The 18418-nt window shown below is 43.8% G+C and overlaps 1 protein-coding gene across 3 annotated transcripts in view; it reads right to left on the reverse strand.

Annotated features, from left to right (window-relative positions):
• MYH10 (myosin heavy chain 10) overlaps positions 1-18418 on the reverse strand; it is a 131073-nt gene that overhangs the window by 40867 nt on the left and 71788 nt on the right. For 2 of the 3 annotated variants that reach the window (XM_081161901.1, XM_081161902.1), the window contains 3 exons: positions 15667-15840; positions 11300-11473; positions 10942-11056 (listed from right to left, as the gene is read on the reverse strand). In XM_081161901.1, coding sequence (XP_081018027.1) covers positions 10942-11056; positions 11300-11473; positions 15667-15840 — 463 coding nt within the window. The remainder of the gene's footprint in view (positions 1-10941; positions 11057-11299; positions 11474-15666; positions 15841-18418) is intronic. The other variant, XM_081161903.1, reaches the window with a different exon arrangement.

Here is an 18418-nt window from a genome sequence, read left to right on the forward strand (position 1 = left end):
TGAACTAGTGAGATTTAGAGGAAATGAACTGATAAGGAAAATTCAAGACATATTTTGGTGGAAGACTTGACTTGCTTTAATCATGAACTCGACAGGAAAATAAGGGAAAGGGAAATGTCAAGAATAGCTCCTAGGATTTTGGTTTGATCAACTGAGTGGCTTGTTGTGCCATCGGGAAGATGGAGGAGAAGTGGGTTCAGTGGGCAGGAAGACAGGGTGCAAACTCCATGCAAGTTCCGGTGCCTGTGAGACATGAGGTGGAGACTAGATGCCGCATGGACACTGCAGTCTGCTGCTAAGAGAGGCCTGAACCAGAGGTAAATCTGGGCGTTGTGACTTACGGTGTTTACAGTATGGGGCTGGATGAACCATCTGAAGGGTGAATGAGAAGAGAGGAGGGTCGAGAGCAAGCCCCAAGGCTAAAGGGGAGGGACAGCTGGACACGAGAGTGCGGAGCAGGAGGGACAGGTCAATGCCCCAAACCAGTGCACATTCTTTGCCCCACCGCTACCCTGTTCCTGTTTCCCATGTAGACCTGACCACCTTTGCTCAGGTCAGAAACCAGGAGTCAGATTCAATGGATCTCACAGCTGCTCACAACTGGTTAAGCCAAATATTCAAATGTCTTCCACGCCCCCCCCCCCCCCCCCCCCCCGCTGCCCTAGCCTGGGCTCTGACTTCTTACCTGGATCCTGCAGCAACCTCCCAACCGGTTCCTTCCTCTGGCCTCACCCTCCCATTCGTTCCTCCCCACTGCGGCCACATGTTCTTGCATTTATGCCTTTATCCCAGTGTAATGACTAACAGGTAGTTCTAACAGACAAAATGAAACAAGGTATTTATCCCTACACTCAAAATTCTTCATTTTCTCCTATGGCTTGTAGGATATGGTTCAAGTAGCTGAGCCCAGCAGTGTAGCACAGTGATGAAGGCTCAACTCGGAGGCAGAAGGACACCCCCCCAGCGGTGCGATCTGGAGCCCAGCTGCCTACGCCTCCAGCCTTGGTGTCCCCTCTGTGAAATGAGGCTAGTGTGACCTGCACCATACACAGGACTGCGAGGTGTCTGTGAAACACTCAAGTGCTCAATGAAGGTGCTTCCCAGCCATTTTCCCACATGCCTAATCCAAACTGTACAAAAGGTGCATTTTCTGAAAGACGCAGGCCCTCGAGGCTCCATCCTGTTCTCTCTGCCCAGAATGCAGGCCCCTCCTTCTAGCCACCAGGCAGTTCTTTACCTAACCACTTCTTCTCAGGCTCCGGCTTCCACCGGCCTCCAGACTAAATAGGCCACTCCTTCCTCTAGGCCTCAGACCACCCAGGCCAGATCCCAGGACAACCTCACTCTACTCTGTGTACCTTCTCACTGGGCTGAGCTTCCCCGGGGAGGTTTGTCCAATGTCTAACACAAGCAGGGCCCAGGGAGCCCTTCCCTGATGTCTGCACCCCTCCGACTCCCAGCTCAGATCACTTCTTCTGCCTCACCCCCAGCCCCCCAGTGTTGGCCCTGGCACGGTGCTGGGCACACGGTGGCTATGAATGACCACAAAATTACCCCCCAAACAAGTCACCCCCACAACAAGAGAGGAGGTGCCATGTTTGCTGTGTGGGGACTCACTCCGCGCACTGGTTTCCAGTTCTCTGACAGGCTGCTCTTCAGACACTTGATGGTGGTCACAGTACGGTCCCAGCAGGAAATGCTTTTACAGTAATATCCAAAACATATAATCAGAATGAACCTGGTTTTCAAATTTATTTTTAATAAAGGTAATCCAAAGACAAACATTCAGCATGCTCTGGACTTTCAGTTCTTTTCTAAATTAAAAAATGTAAACTTAGGGTTAGCTTCCACCAACGACCAAAATTATCTTGTGAGTAAAAGAGGGACACTCTGGGAGCTGCATTGAATGACTTGGGCCACACTAATAATCTGATTTCACTAAAAAAATGAAGACCTAAAATCCCTCTATTTTACGAAAAAGCTTTCTTATTGAAAATGGTTAGAGCAGGGATCAGAGAAAGGCAGAAAATGCAAAGACGAGATTCTGCCAGCTCCCTGAAATGAGCATCTCTGCTACTTCTAAGACCTAAACTGCCACTGAAACCTGCACGTGTCTCAGAGCTGTGGTTTCTGGGCAGAGACTGGCTTCATTTACCCTCCTGCTATAAACTCTCCTACCTGAGGTGTCAGGAGAGCCTGGTTAGGGCTGCTGGTGGGCACTGTAATTCTCCATGTGGTTGCCCAGTAGCCTGAAAAGATTTCAAAATCTAATTTATTAATCTCTAAAAGCATATTTGGACAGTGAGAAATTAGATGAGCTCCTCAGAGCTGCAATCTGTGAGGGCATAGTTACACTTTAAGAGAAGAAAAATGCACTCTGTAATCATCTATCTCATAAAACTGCATTAACAGGTTTTTAAAAAATAAGGAATGACACTGTCTAGTGCCAGAATGCTTAACTGGCCCTTCTTCTAGAGGACAAGCTCAGGAGACAAGGGAAACATGAGATTTTCATATTCTTCAAATCTGTGCATGGGCCAAACACTAGTGTCACTAAAGTTTAATTTCAAGTATTTAAGCCAGCTCTTCAGAAACTCACTGCAGTTAATACAGCCAAAACCAGAACAGGGGGAGAAACTTGTTTAATATTAATTTTAACAGCCAGATGGTGATAAATAATAACTCCATCAAATATTCCTGCAAAAGGCCTCAGCACCCAGCATGTAGCATGTTCTCAATACTCAGTGAAACAAACTGAGCCAATTCTACGCTAACAACGTGCACTAAAATGTTACTAACAGTTAAAAACAAATTCAGGAACAGATATTTAACTGCTATGAACTCCCAGAAACAATCTTAACACCAAACCATGTATCTCCATGATATCCCCATGACACAGTAATAACAAACTGACAGTGGCTACATCACTGTTTGTTGTTATGCAGTATTTGGAAATTTTTAGAGAAATTGCAGGAAGTCTGGAGGTGGACAGCACTATTCCTTCTCCCCAGCATTAGTGTAAGCTAAGCTTGAATCTGCCTCTTTTACCTCTCCCCTCTGTACTCCCCCCCCCCCCCGAAGCCAAAGCTGCTGGGCAAACAGGGAGCCCCACTCATCCTGCAGTTCCTGCCACACCCCTGCTCTGCTTCTCCCCTTGCCAGGTCCATGTACTTAACTTGCCTGGCACTGCGCAACGCAGGACTGCGGACCAGCTTGGCTTCAGGGCACCGTGAATAACAGTGGACTTGCATTAAACAATAGCGAAGGAACTAAATATGAATTGATTTTCTGTTTTTCACCATATCAACTGCAGCAGCAACCAGGGTGCACCTGCAATTGCAGGCAGCCAAGCGAGTGCAATGCCAGGTGCCAGGTATCTGGGCACTGCCCGTGCGCCAGGGGCAGGCTCACGTTGCCTCGCCTGATACTCACAAGAACCCTGAGAACTAAGTGTCATTGTCCCCATTTGACCTCAGGAACTCAAGCTGCAGTACCCGAAAACTGCTTCTCCTGGAGCTCCCAACTTCTATGGAGACTCAAAATATGAAGGAGAACACACTGCACCAACAGCGAAAATCCTTCGTCTACTGACATGATGACAACTGAACCGAGCACCTACACCAGGGCAGCCCTACACCCGAGCCTGGAATGGCACTGAAAACAGAGGTTTATGACCAACTGATATGACCAATCTACACGAAGATGAAATGATTACCATTTTATCAGTCATGCCACTTGAATCTAAGTAGAACTTCCTTTAATGACTTACTGGGACAACAACAAAAAGACTGGTTCGAAGTTTTGGAAGTTGAGAGTTTGCCATTTCTTAGTCTGAAACAGGGCTAAGGTAAAACCTTTCCCCTGAATTACAACAAGGAGATAGGGAAGGATTCAGTGGGTATCAGAAGACAAAGGGAGAGCCTGTGACAACTAAGGAAGCCCTCCTGGGCAGTAACCAACCTCGTTGGTGATTCTCAGTCTTAGCTTAATTGCTGCTACTGAATTTTAAGTACTGCTTCTATGAAAGATTGAAAAGGGGTGAGGGACTTCTCCATCAATAATTAAAACCTGCTTCATGCACTTCTCACATTTTCTCTGGTGGCACCTTTCAGATGCCAGCTCTCACCCAGCACTCGTGGGCGTTCAGAGAGCCTGACCTGGTCCTACTCTAAGGAGGCTGCAGGTACAAACCCGCGGAAGGGCAGCTCACACTCACTGTTGCTCCAGCACAGTGAGGGTCAGAGCGAAAGCCAGACAGGCCCTATCACAGACCCTTTGAATCTGAGAACCCTGCCTTGAGCTTTGAGGTTACAATCCCTCTTTGCTGGGTCCCTGTGCTTGCATCTTCCATTACTAGTTATCTCAGAAGTCTAGACTTTCAAAACAGCTTACATTTGGAAGAAAACAGTCCTTTGGTTTGTAGCACAAACTTGTGTGACCTCCTTATTTTGCCTCTAGGAATTCTGTTCCTTTCTCTTCTGCACTGGTCCTCCGATACTCCTGGAAGCCTCTATGCCCGTCTCTCATTTTCACCCTCAAAAGCCTTCATGTTCTCCATAATGCCGTTTTCCTAACATGAATATGCTCTGTGGTCTCTCGCTTAGAGAGCTACTCACTACATGTTAGCATGTCAGAGGACATTACAAGTCGGATTCCTAGGAAGTCCTTCGCCCATTGTCCTCCGAGAAATCACTACAAAGACTAAAGCCCCACATTTTCATTTCAAACCTGTGACCTGGGGTTTGAACCCATGAACACAGATTGAGGAGAAAAATATTTTGCTGTAGAAATACCACACACAATTTCAAAGACCGTATTAGCCATGGTGGGTGGAAGGCCCCCTGAGGAGAAGTAGGGAGCGGGACCCCTGATGGATGCTCAGTTCAGCTGAGTTACTCAACCCAAGGACACCTCGCCGAGCGACAGACCAGCACACTTCCTGTGTCAAGGTGAGAATATGGTGAGAATGAGTGTACTCCCTGCCAGAATGATGCCACCTAAGAGTTGCTCTGTCCTTGATCCTGCTGGCACAGAAAACACCCTGACGATCATGGTCCCACAGGAAGAGCACTGCACTGTAGGAGAGGAGAGGCCACCGTGGGCATGTTAGGCGAAGCTGCTGTGCATGAGAGTGGGTGTGGAATACCACCCGCCCACCAGTGCCCTCTCTCGCTGGCCATTTCTGGTATGCCCACTTTGTGCCAGGTGCTGAGGAAGTGATGGTGAGCAAAAGGAGGTACTGCCCCGGCTCCCAAAGACCCCACAATCTGGAATTCTCTTTAAAAATCAGATATCCAAGGAGTTAAAGGGAACGATTTAAAGAGGGCACTCCACTTGGGAGGGAGTCCAGATGATCAAGCACTAACCTTTTAACAGAGCACAAGTCTCAGGCCGACCAAAAGCTTAAAACCACCTCCTAGCTCTCTCTTCCTCCCCCGACTCCTCAACTTGGCCAGTACCCCCAAGGCCAAGGATGACTGAGCTGGAAGACTACTTCCTTGAGAGTTCTCCCGTGGAATATTCATTCCAGCTCATGGAATCATCTTTGTCATGATCTCTCTCCCCCTGTCCCCACCCCTAAAGATGGCAATCTACTTTTTTCATAATATATGAACTAGAATTGATGGCAGGAATCTTGACTTGGATGAAAATGGGCACATTCCTTCACCATATTAAAAAAAACAGTTTTGAGATGGATAGAGATGTCAGCATTACCATGTTCCAAAAATTATAAAGGAAATTTTAGAAGATGAATTTGACTGTATTTTAAAATTTTACTACATGATAACTTCACTAAATAAAGGGGAGGCTGTGTGACATTCATTTTATATTGGGCTACTGGGGGACCTCTAGCCATGGTTAGGCTGTATTTTAAAATAGTGCTAAGGATTCAGACCACAAGGCCTATCTGTTTGGAGATCAATTTCATGTTCAATGTACATATTCTAATTCCAATCCACTTTATCTTAGTCTCGCCTTGCAAATATCAAGCTTGTAGTCAGTTTCATTATCTTGAGTTCAAAAGAAAAAGCCACATAGCTAGATATGCCCATAAATTCCAAACAAGAGGTATACTGATGAGACCAATACGTGTGAGATAAATATGTACTAATTTGTTCACATAATGTTAATGACTTAAAGAAAGAAACTCCTCTTTGGAATTCCTTAGAGCTGAAAATTTAAAGGTAACTCAAAGACAAAGAGACATTATGAGATTAGTTCCTAACAATTCCCTTAGAGGACTGTGTATCAAAGCGGCACTACTGGAAAAGGCAGTGACATACCTTTCCGTGTGCAGTGCTGTAAGTGCTATGCAGAAAATCAGAAGCAATGTGTAGGCAGCAGCAATTGAATCGCTTATGCACTCAAACAGTTGCCTTGAAGTAGAATAAAACTGAGCATGAAATGAAAGGTTCATGCAGGTCTATGAGCAAAACAAAAACAGAAATCCCAAAACCAGCCGCATCCCATCTACCATGCCCTCCCAGGCCCCCCTGCCCCCCACGAGTTCTTCCTATGGGCTTAAAACCCTCTGTTTTGGAAGACCTACAGGCGTTATACATTCACCTGGTGGCTCATGAAGACCAGAAACACTGTCATAGAAAGAAGCTCTCTGAATATTCTGAATCTCTAAAGCAGAGAAACAGCAAAAACAGGACAGAAGAGCAAATACACAAACACTTCAGTTAGTGTGAAAGACATTTGACATCACAAGTAAACTTTGAAATCGGGTACGAAAGTAGCTAGTTCAGGGAAGATCCCAGGCAAGCATTACTAGTTAGAGAATCTGCACATTTGGACAAAGCTCTTTATAAACTTAATCTGTATAAAAAATGCACATTCCCAGCTCCAGGTGTGAGCATTTTATCACAACAATGTTAAATGACAGCTCCATGTAAATGAGGGTGGAGCGTGAAGAGTTGTAAGGTGCTACTTGAGTTCTCCTGCATACAATTATCTTGCAGTTAGCAAACCAGGATAAGGGAGCAATAAGTCACACTCTGGTAAATGTATATATTGGCAGTTTTTACTGTCAAAAATTTACACTGCTGTGTAATTTTACTTCCAGTACAGATTTTGGAAATATAATTTACTTCAAATACAAATTACTAACAGATAAGTAACTACCATTAAGGAAAACAAAATTCAAGTTCTGTTGTAGCAAAATGTCAAAATAGCTTTGAATTATATGATACTTGACCATACTGTTATTCCTGAAAATATCCAAAGAGGCAGATTTACATAAAAAAATGCAATCTTTAGTTTTTTTTCTGTATATAAGTCCCAAGAAGTGGCATGAAGTCCTGTAGAGAGACCCCAAAACATCCCTTAGCAGGAAGGAGGACATTATGAATCTCTAGGGCAGGGCTGCCACCAAAACATCTTATTCCTCCTGGTTTGGCCTTGAGAAAACTGTAAAACCCTAACTCAAAGTCTGTTTAATACATGTTTTATAGTCAAGGTATTGCGCCATCAGGCAAACTATTCATACATCACATATTCATACATTCACGGTCCACCTGTTATTTCCTGCTTTTGCATTTATGTGGTTATAAAAATAGAAAAATAATACCATGTTTTCCTAGGGCTATTTTCTTTGCCAGGAGAAAAAGCTACCCTCATCCCAGGAGATCTCTACATCAGATTGAGCAGCAATGAATTCTCCGCCTTAGCACCCTCCTCCAACTCCTGTGCCTGCCACTGACTTTTTGCATGAAACACACAGCTCTCAAATATCTTCATGTGAGGATTTAAAAAAAAAAAGAAAAAAAATTGGATAAACATGCGGCTGCCGCTCTGCCTGCCCCCTTGATGGTGAGCGACCTCTGAGATCCTGTCACTCAGATCATACTGAATAACTGTCCACTAAGCTGATGGACAACAGGACTTCCCACAAACAGCAGCAGGACAGCAGACATGGAGGAATGTTCCAGAGCAGACGCTAGCACAGCCAAATCAAACGTGGGGTAGGTGAGATTTCTACCAGCCCCCTCTGACAAAAGTGGCTATGCATGCTCTCAAGTGCCTATTTGCAGAAAGGCAAGGGTGACAACGGGGCTGTGCAGGCTGTGGGTCCCAGCTGTGGACTAAATACAGAGGAGCAGGGCTTGGGCCAGGACTAAAGAGCTTGGCAAGGCTGCAAGAGCTTTCTCTCAGCGTCTCTGCAACCTCTCGGTAGCTATAGAAAGCACAAAAGGGCAGGGGAGTGCTCTCCAGACTTGGCCCTGCCCATGAGGCACATCACCTGTGACACGGACCATTGGGGCCAAATTGTCTATTCTTGAAACTTCGGACCCACTGCTGCCAAAGGCTGTCCCATATCTGGATGGCAAGTGGCGGAGTTACAGGAGAATGGAAGGAGGAAGCCAGGGAAGCTGGGAGCCAGGATAGAGGCTCACTGAGTCCTAAGATTCCAGCTGTGGTATCCTGGGCTTTCCACTCGATTACAAGCTCCTAGAGGGCAGGGCCATGCCCTTCTTCATTCCCAAACAGATCTCACAGATTATAACCATGGTGCTCGTGGCTGCACATGTAGTGTTTGTTATATGAATGGGTCAGGTGCTCATTAGGTGTTTACCACAATATTATTTTCAGTTAAGGAATTAAAAAATAAGTCAAAGTGGTTCACAACTTCAGAACCAGTATGTAACCTGGTTCACAACTTCAGGACCAAATTTCGTTTATTACTGTCATTAATTTCCCAAGTACCAGCATCTCTTCTCCTTCAAAATGAAGAGAAAATCAGTTTTTGAGGCTTCAATAATAAAAACGCCAGTTTCCCCTGTTCCTCTTTTCCATTCATTCCTTCCATGCCCCCTTCCAGGTTCTTTCCCACCAATCCCACCAGCCGAACACTCTTGTCTTCTTCAGGCTCACAATGTCTCACTACCCTGGCTCAGAAACCTACTGATGCTATTCATTCAATCAAGTCAAGTCCACTGAGACTGGCATCAGGCTTCTCCAGGGGCTGCTCCCAACCTATCACCCAGCCTTGTTTCCTGCCCGCACCCTTTGCTCCAGCCCTACTCTAACATCCAAAGGGAGCACTCATCCTGCGCTGTGATCGCCCACTTCCATCACCCATTCCACCTGCTCAACCCCTCTTCTCCCAGGCCAACTTCACTAAAACGCTCCGCACCACTAGATGAGCGAACTCACACAAACCTATTCACTCAATGTTTAAGGCCTGATCAGGACATGATGCTCATAAATTAGTGCTGAAAACTGCCTGGCACTTAGTAAATATTCAGTAAACGTCAGCTTTCCTTATTTATTCAACAAATCATTATCTTTCCAGGACAAGAAACCTGCCTCCTCCTTCATGACATTTTACCTTAGCACCCCAAGAGAAAGGTGGTCCCTTCCTCTGCTCCACATTGCTATAAGCTCACTCTGCACCCTTCACACAGCATCCACCAGACACCTCTGGTGCTCAAACCTCACTCCCTTTCCTGGGCACTGAGATCTAAGAGGAGGGGCGGCCTTGGGGAACTCCAGCCTACATCATGCCCAATACAGTCACAACAGAACTGATTCCTAGCAGAATGCAAGTACCCATGGTTGGCAGCACTACTCCTTTATCTTCTCTTTGTGACATTTCCTACATGCATTTCCAGCTTCCCAGTGCTGGATTTTCTAGCACCTGCAGACACTGTGACTGGAGCTCTGAGTTGTTTTCTGCTCTGGTTCCAGTTTCTCATACTCCATTCTAACATTTCACAGCAGCAGGCTCAGGAGTCCCTCAACTATGGGTACTGCAAATGCCACGTTAGGTTCCTGCTTCTCAGTCCTCATGCAGCACCTGTGACTGACCAGGTCAATGCAAGTAACAGTGAACACTCAGCATCGGTTGAAGACTTTCATCCAAAGGCATAAAGATAAAAGCTTCTGTGTTACTTGTTGGAAACCTAGCCTGTTTCCCAAATCCCCCCTTTTACACAGTCCCAGGCACTCCATCTGCTCCCAGGTCACATGCACGTGCGCAGCGCACCCCACCCTGAAGGCTCCCCTCATCTACCTGAGCTGACAGGCGTGATCATTCTTGACTAGGCTCTTTGACATGGTTTCTCTTCCTACTCACTTTCTCTGCATTCATTCTTCTCTATCACTTTTCTTTTGTCCCAACTGCCTAAACCCTTCTTTTCTGTTTCTTTCTCTCCACCTTTGAGAAGGCAGCATTATAGCTCTTAATTCACTCTGGAAAAAGTAGAAGTGAGGGAGGTTACTGAACAGGCCTGGCCTCAGGGTCGAGGCCTAGCAAGGGGCAGGTCCAGGGCTAAGGTCCTGCATGACCAGCAGCCATGCAAAGAGGTGGGACACACTCAGAATGAGATGCAGTAGTGAGAGCTAACTCTAAAAGACACTGGTTCCCACTATGCATAGGTACAGAGATTCTCTGTCTTTCTGGTACTAGTAAAACTTTGGGGTCTACGATAAAAAATCGTAACAATCTTCACCTGGGGTGCACGTAAACAAAAGCACTATCAGGACTGATGGGAACAGAAACTGATCTACACACAGGGTATCTGAGGGTACACACCAGCCACTCTGTGTGTATGTGGAATGCTGGCAGTGGCTATGGGTGCAGCTTCTGACCCACGTGCGACACAGAGAAAATGAACAGGGCTTCTCAGGTTTGTGCCCCAATATCTCTGGATTATAACCTAAATGGGACCAGGGTGGCCTGAAGCATATGTGTAGTTCTTTATGGCTCTGAGCCTACAATGTTTCCTCACGCCCACAGCATCTGACCAAGAGGGCAGATGGCTTGTTATCCAAGTATTCTCCTAATGGGTCAACTCCGATATAATGGCAGCCCTGCTCTAGGGAAAGAGGTTTAAAGTAAAACATATATACATATACATATATGTAAGAACCATAGATAAGCCTTAATTGTAAACGAGTCTGGCCGATCTGAATTACAAACATAAGCACACTTACCATCCTTCCACAGCTCGGCAACAAATCTGTCTGAGGACTGGTGCAGGAGCGTGGCCACGTTGTCGTTGAGGGGGTCCATATTCTTCATCAGCCACTCGTCTGCCTTGTAGTCCACCTGGCCCATACCGGAGCCAAATGTGGCAATATGAAGAAACAAACAAAAACCAAGGCACATTTAAAGCCTTACCCACAAATGTTCATGGGGCAACCTAAAAAGTAGGTTGCCTCCAAGGCAATGCATTTGTAATGCATACTATATTTAAGGACTTACAAATGTTTATCAGCACATTTCTTACAAACTTCATCAAATGTAACAAAATTTCAAATGGTACTTTTGATCAAGTCATTCGGCTCTTACCTTCCCTGCATAATGTATAATGCAAAAATCAGCTTTGTCTTTCAGTTGCCGAGGCTTCTGAAACTTGGAGTGGGAACCTTGCTCTTGAACTAGTTTTTCAACAAAGGTTTTATCTGTAGCTTTAGGGAACCAGCACTCTTCATCCAAAAGGGCAAGTACACCAGGAGGGTTGGCCTGGTAAGGAGAGGCAATGAGAGTTGACGACGTTGCATGTCGCTTTAAATACCCATTGGGTTTGGTAGTTTAACTTCCAAAAACGGAGTTTTATGAAGCTATGGAAAACAAACTGTTAGGAGAGAAGGTGATGTCCAAACCATATCCATAATCCAAACACTGAGGTCTCCAACTGCTGAGTAAGTACTGATGAGACAATGGGTAATCTATCTTATAAACATTTACATGGAATCTATAGGTAAACCAGTTCCAGGCAGATGGTCCCCAAAACCCAGCCAATAAAAGACACCGCAAAGGAACCAAGAAATGGAGAGATGAAACTGAATGCTTATATTCAATGACTGGATGTATAAATTATTTAAAAGCCCTCAGTAAGTGGAATGTGTCAGACATTTTATATCCTAATCGATTTAACTTTCTGGTTAAGTAACGATTAAATAAGATGTACTGCTTCACATGTGGTGAAATATTTTAAACTATTATTAAGTAGAGTACATGGTAGGTGATGAAATAATTTATCAATTACTTTATATATTCGTTTCAACAAATACTTGAGGGACTATTTTATTTCACTCAACTAGCTCCCTGAAAAAAGACCAAGAGACATAAAGTAGACTGGTAGCCAGGGGCTGGGAGAGGGAGCAGGGAGCGCCTGCTAATGGGCAGAGTTTCCTGGGATGGTGAGAATGTGGAATCAGAGAGTGGCAATGGTTACACAACTTTGTGAATACACTTAAGCCACTGAATTTATACTTTTAAAGAGTGGATTTTAGGGTATGTACCTAAAGCTTCTTACCATTCTTGGGAGCTCAAAAATCAGTGGAATGACTTCTTTTTGGGAGGAAGGCTGGGCACACATGAAGCTAAATGAACTATCTTAAGAGTGGTCTATTTTACAGTGCTTTCAGATCAGCATTCATTGCCCACTGCAAATACGGCAACTTGTGATACAAGACTGAATGCACTGATCCTAAGGCCTATCAGTTTTCTGAATAAATCTCTAGCATTAGTTTTCTTAAACTTGCAAGGCCCTTCTATTTACTGAGGAAGAGAAGGCTCTATACAAATATTGCTTACAAAGTAACTAGAGGTTATAGTTAAATATAAGTGACATAATGTAATAATATGGTCAGAGGAAGGCGGTGGTGACCACGCCAGCAGGCAGCAGCTGAGAATCCCTCTGTGACGAGCCCAGCACTGAGACCCTTACTCCATGGCTCTTCAGTGTATGTTTCCTCTACCTAAAGGACGTGCAGCATTTCAGAGCAGCTAAAAGACTACCATCAAAGGCAACCGGGATTTCTAACTTCTGAAATAGGATCCTAAATATAATTTAATCTTTTCTAAGTGACTCAATGACAGCATAATTATGAATATCCATTATTGTGTCTCCTTTTTATTTTTCCTGAGTCATCCTTCAATGTCAAGTTCCCTGTTAACCCTTCTTTTAATTGGGGATTTCTAAAAGAGCTGTACATATGAGACTCTTCTGTCCAAGGCTAGAGGCACTATCAAGGGTTTTGTAAGCAGCTTTCTAAACTTAGAGGCTCACCCACTGCCATCCCTCCCCAAGCTGGGCAGAGGCTGGGCTTGTGAGAGGAGGTGAGGACTGGCTGGTAGCTTTTTAGGTATTTATTTTCCTTCTGGAAAATGTTCTCATTCTCCATTCTGAAAGAACAATTATCCCATATCATCCTACATGCTGTAGTGACATTTCCTACAGGTATTAACCCTGTATGTTCCTATGAATACGCAGAGTAAGGTAATCATAAAGAACCAGGGACCTGAAGAGCGACTCAGCATCCAATCCCGAGTTCCCTCCCTCCCCTTTCTGAGCTGCCTCTCCTTTAAGTTAGTACTAGTCAGGCAAGGAGTAAAGGGTACATTCTAAAGCTTTCCAGGGAAGAGCCTAGAAATGCCAGTACAAAAAGTATAGGCAGGAAGGAGTGAAGGAGGGAGGGAGGGGTGGAGGGAGCAGGGAAGAGGTGAGGGAAAAGGAAGGAATTCATTCTGCTCCTTGTCCTGAAGTGTCTGGACACAGCTGGCACATTCCGCCCATTCTAATACTTTCTGAACACCCTGACTGAATAATTTTCCTAAAATACTGCTATCAATACCATTGCTAACCGGCTAATTTCTGGGACCCGCTCCTATTGCCATCATGGCCTTTACTGTCACCAAATTCAGAGCATCACTTACCAGGAACCATGTAACCAGTGAGAGACCACCACACTTCAGTTCTGCTCTCTGGCTTCACGATCAGGTCCCTAAGGATCAGGGCCATGCTGTCTACTCCCCACATGCCCACGGCACCAAAGTCTTTTTATTTCCAGGCTGTTATCAAGGATTTAATAAATATTTGCAGCCTTGATCTTGTCCTAATGCAACAATATCCAACTGAAATCCAACAAGACTGAAAAGAGTGACCATCAAGCCCCATGTGCCTCACCTGTTTCCCGTGAGCTAACCATTAAGGTTGAAATGTTTACTCTCCCCTATCATTCTCTCTTTTACAATAAAAACACCATCTGAGAGTGAAGAAAAATACTACATAAAGTATTTTGTGTCCTTGAGGATAAAGCAAAAGAAGTGCAGTTGAGTAACATTAAGAATGTACACTCCTAAGATTCAAAGATCACAAAACCATCAAATTTTAAAACCCTCTAAAAATGGTTCTTAAAACAGGGTTGATAACTGTTCCACTAGGATGAGTTATGGTACAATTTTTCCTGCAGACAAAGAGATGGATTTAGTACCTCTATGGCTTCTCTGCCATCCTAAGTTAAAGTGCAGATACATAGTGAATACTTTCTTAACACAAAGCGTCCAGTGTTATAGATACATGTACGTGAGTGCCTCAGACAAATTATATGATCACGGATAACACTAATCTGAAATATTCCATTCCCTTATTTACATAAATTCCCAAACAACTCTTTGGATAACAAAGCTGCAAGGAATATATTCATACTTGTGTAGATGTGAGCGCTCACTGGAGTCCCTGCTAGTATGCCCTGATGTTACTTCTAAACAGTGCTGCAAGTACACAGAAGCAGACTCCTCCCAACTTCTGATAATTTGAGAGCTATGCTCCGAACAGGCGGCTGCAGTGCCTTGAAAGGTAAAATGATCTCTTATGGATGAGCCAAATGAAAACTATGTTACTTCCCTTAAACCTAAGTTCTTAATATGCTACAACTACATCTCTAACAGGTGAATGTCCTCCAGGCTCTCCTCCTCCCTGATTCTGACGCAGGTACTGTAACATCCAGGCTTAGGCTTAGTTGTCCAACCCCTTCAGATACGCAGAGCACAGGCGGCAGAGAGCGACTAGTACAAGAAAGAGCTGCTCCAGAGCCCAGAGCCCTCACAGGAGACACCTGGTTGTGAAAACACACCTTCTGAACCAGCATGAGAACTCGATGTAAATTGCCGCTATCAGTGATTAATTATGCTTTAGTTTTACTATATTTTGGTAGTTAGCAAAATAAAATAAGCAAAGCTACTAGCCTGTTGAGCAAAAGCTACCTGCTGCCAGGGAAAACACAGCCCAATTATCAACGTTTGTTTGGGATCATACAGTTTCATTCGAGAGTGAGTTATACATATTCATGTATTTCTACATGACACTAAACCAAAAGAAAATGGTCTCTGATGCTTGCTAAGACTGCTATAAAAATATATCTGCCTTAACCTTAAAAACAATTTTTTAATTAAAAAAAACCTGTCAAAATAAAAACATCTTTATACTTACAAGAATAAGCTTTAGTTATTTTAAAAATGGATTTACAGGCCAAGTCTTAGCTTTGGCTAAATAAAGCATCCCTGTATTGCCTAGGAAGTGAGTCAGGTGGAGCCCCACATCCTTTGACAGGTGCTGAGGGCTAAAGGGAATGTGCTTGCCACTGCCACCCATGGTGTCTGCAGTCTGGGAAGCACCGGGGTACACTCGTCAATATACTCCACATGCAAGTAAAGGAACAAGGCTGTGAGAAAAGAGCCAAAGAGGGTCTTGTTGGCATGCTACTTACTTTTCCAATAGGTATTTTATCAAAGTATCATCTTCCTAGAAAATTTAGATTAGAAAGTGAACACTGATCAGACAGGATAATTTGTCTCAGGTTCTGCCTGGAAAAACTCAAGGCACCGCCTGCGTATGAACTGAAAGCCAAGGAGCAAGGAGGTTCTCTTACAGGCCTCTCGATGAGGTCAATGCAGGGCTGCAGGTCGAGCCCGAAGTCGATGAAGTTCCACTCGATGCCCTCGCGCTGGTATTCCTCCTGCTCCAGGATGAACATGGTGTGGTTGAAGAGCTGCTGCAGCTTCTCGTTGGTGTAGTTGATGCAGAGCTGCTCAAAGGAGTTCAGCTGCCAATGTTGAAAGAACCATTTTCCAAACATGGGGAGGGGAAGGAAACACAGGAATAGTTATCTAGTCGTCAAGAAGTTCATTAAAATTTAATTAGGTATCAACTACATTATTGCTTCTATCTAATGACAGTAACTAAACCAAGGGGGTCTCTCTCAATCTCTATACACACACACACACACACACACACACACACACACTCTCTCTCTCTCTCTCTCTCTCTCTCTCTCTTTTTCTCTCTCTCTCTCTCTCTCTCAGCCACATCACATTACTGAACTGCTAAAATGAGAAAATAATAAACTCAGCTTGCTAACTGAATAATCTACAAATAATTTTTATTAGTGAACAGTTAATGAATATAAATTAAGAAATAAATGAGAAAGTGAGAAAAACAAAGGGGGGGCAGGGGTAAAGTAAAGCAAGCGCCACTATGCTCTGCAGGGTCTAGGGAATGGATGTGGTGTCTATTCTACTCTCTACTTAGGCTGCCAGCTCCACGTGAGTTAAGAAAAAGCGAATGTGTACTTCACAGGGATGTTGTTGAGATCCCAGCTAGGCCTGATGAACAAAATGCACTCAGTGCAGTGTGAGGCTCAGGCACAGGCTTCTTCTCACGCATTCCCTTCTCTTATCAAGTGTTTGACCTCAGTCAATATCAAAGCGATACTGCACTGCTCCCCTGAAGTGAACTTGAGCATCTTTTCATAAGTTACAGACATTTATTTCCTTCTCTGAACTCTGCTTGCAAAATTGTGCTGTTGATGGGGCGAATGGACGAACGGATGAATTAACAGGTCTAATATTCTTAAAGCAATCACCTTCTATATTAGAAGTACTCAACCTTTCTTCCTGCTTTCACACAAGTAGCATGTGCCCAAAAATAACCTCTTTCATTATAAAAAGTGAACTTCAATTAGGGCAGCTGTAATCAATCTCCAAGGAATAAATCTATAGCCTGAAGGAGCATTCCAGTCTTCCACCCCATGGAGATGTCACACTCACTATTTTGGAATGAGGTCATGCTGGGAAGGCAGGGGCAGTGCTTGCTTACTCAAACACCACATTTCCAGTGGGCCATATAAATATTCCCAGACTGCTCAATTGTGCTGATTCATGTTTATGTAAATGATTTTGCTCTTTTAGGATTAGGAGATCTCATTCTCTGTTCAGCCTTGCTATGTGCCGTGGCATTTCAAATAAAATAAATTTCTATTTTTCTGCCATATTTAAGCTACCAACTATATTTTAAAATAATCAGTTCTTAAACTGGTAATGCATGGTATAAGTTAAAAATGTACAAAGAATTGCACTGCCCTGGCTGCTGTGGTTCAGTGGTTAGAGCATTGCCCCCCCCCCCCCCGAAGGGTTGTGGGTTTGATTCCCGGTCACTTGCACGTACCTCGGTTTCAGGTTTGATCCCCGGCCCTAGTTAGAGCACGTGTGGGAGGGAACCAATCAATGTGTCTCTCTTACATTGATGTTTTTCTCCCCCCCCCCCCCCATTCTTTCTATAAATCAATGGAAAAAATATCCTTGGGTGGGGATTAACCAAAAAAAAAAAAAATTTGCACTAAGTCTCACTCCGATCCCCATCTTGATCTCCTTAGGGTCAACCACCATCACTTATTTCTTGTGATCCTTCCAGAAATAGTCTATGCACTTATAAATGTGTATTATACCTTGTTTTATTTTTTAACTTAAGCTACCATTCTTCATAATGGATGCACAGTACTCTACTCTGTGGGGTATCTCATGATTAACTGAACCAATCTCCTAATTACGGGCATTTAAGCTTCTTCCATGACAAATAATGGTCAATAAACAGCCCCGCATTTCTAGCATTATGCATTGTTCTGCCGTCTGCGTACTTACACACACAGCTCTACTTATATCCTTTACTACCCTTGTAAAGATTTACACCTTTATAGTATTAAGTTTTCCTATCCAAGGACAAGGTATGATTTTCAATTGTTCAAGTCTTTTACTTTACATAATAGCATTGTAAAACTGTCTTCAACTTAATCTTGCCCATTTCTTCTTAAATTTATTCTTAGGTATTTCATCTGCTTGTGTTGCAGTTGGAAATAAAATTCTTTTCTTTCATTATATCTTCTGATTGTTTACATATAGGAAGGCAACTGATTTTTTAAAAATATAACTTTAAGTTATGGAAATTTCTGTTTCCTTTTCTGTGAACTCTGCCTGTTTACCCAGCCACCTCTCATGACCTCTCAAGTTATTTACAAATCAAAATGCATTAAAGCCATTTCATATGTGGCAGCTGCAGTTCAGCAGACAAAACAGCTTATACCAGTAACAGTTCAGATTTTATTAAAACAGACTTATAATTTTAAAGAGGTTCATTTCATTATTATTTTAAATAAATAAATAAATAAATAAATAAATAAATAAATATATTTTTTTATTGATTTCAGAGAGAGATAGGGAGAGTGAGATAGAAACATCAATGATGAGAGAGAATCATCAGTCAGCTGCCTCCTACAGGGGATTGAGCCCGCAACCTGGGCATGTGCCCTGACGGGGAATTGAACTGTGACCTCCTGGTTCATGGGTCGA

Source organism: Miniopterus schreibersii (genome assembly GCF_964146895.1).
Source record: "Miniopterus schreibersii genome assembly, chromosome: 16".
NCBI classification, from domain to species: Eukaryota; Metazoa; Chordata; class Mammalia; order Chiroptera; family Miniopteridae; genus Miniopterus; species Miniopterus schreibersii.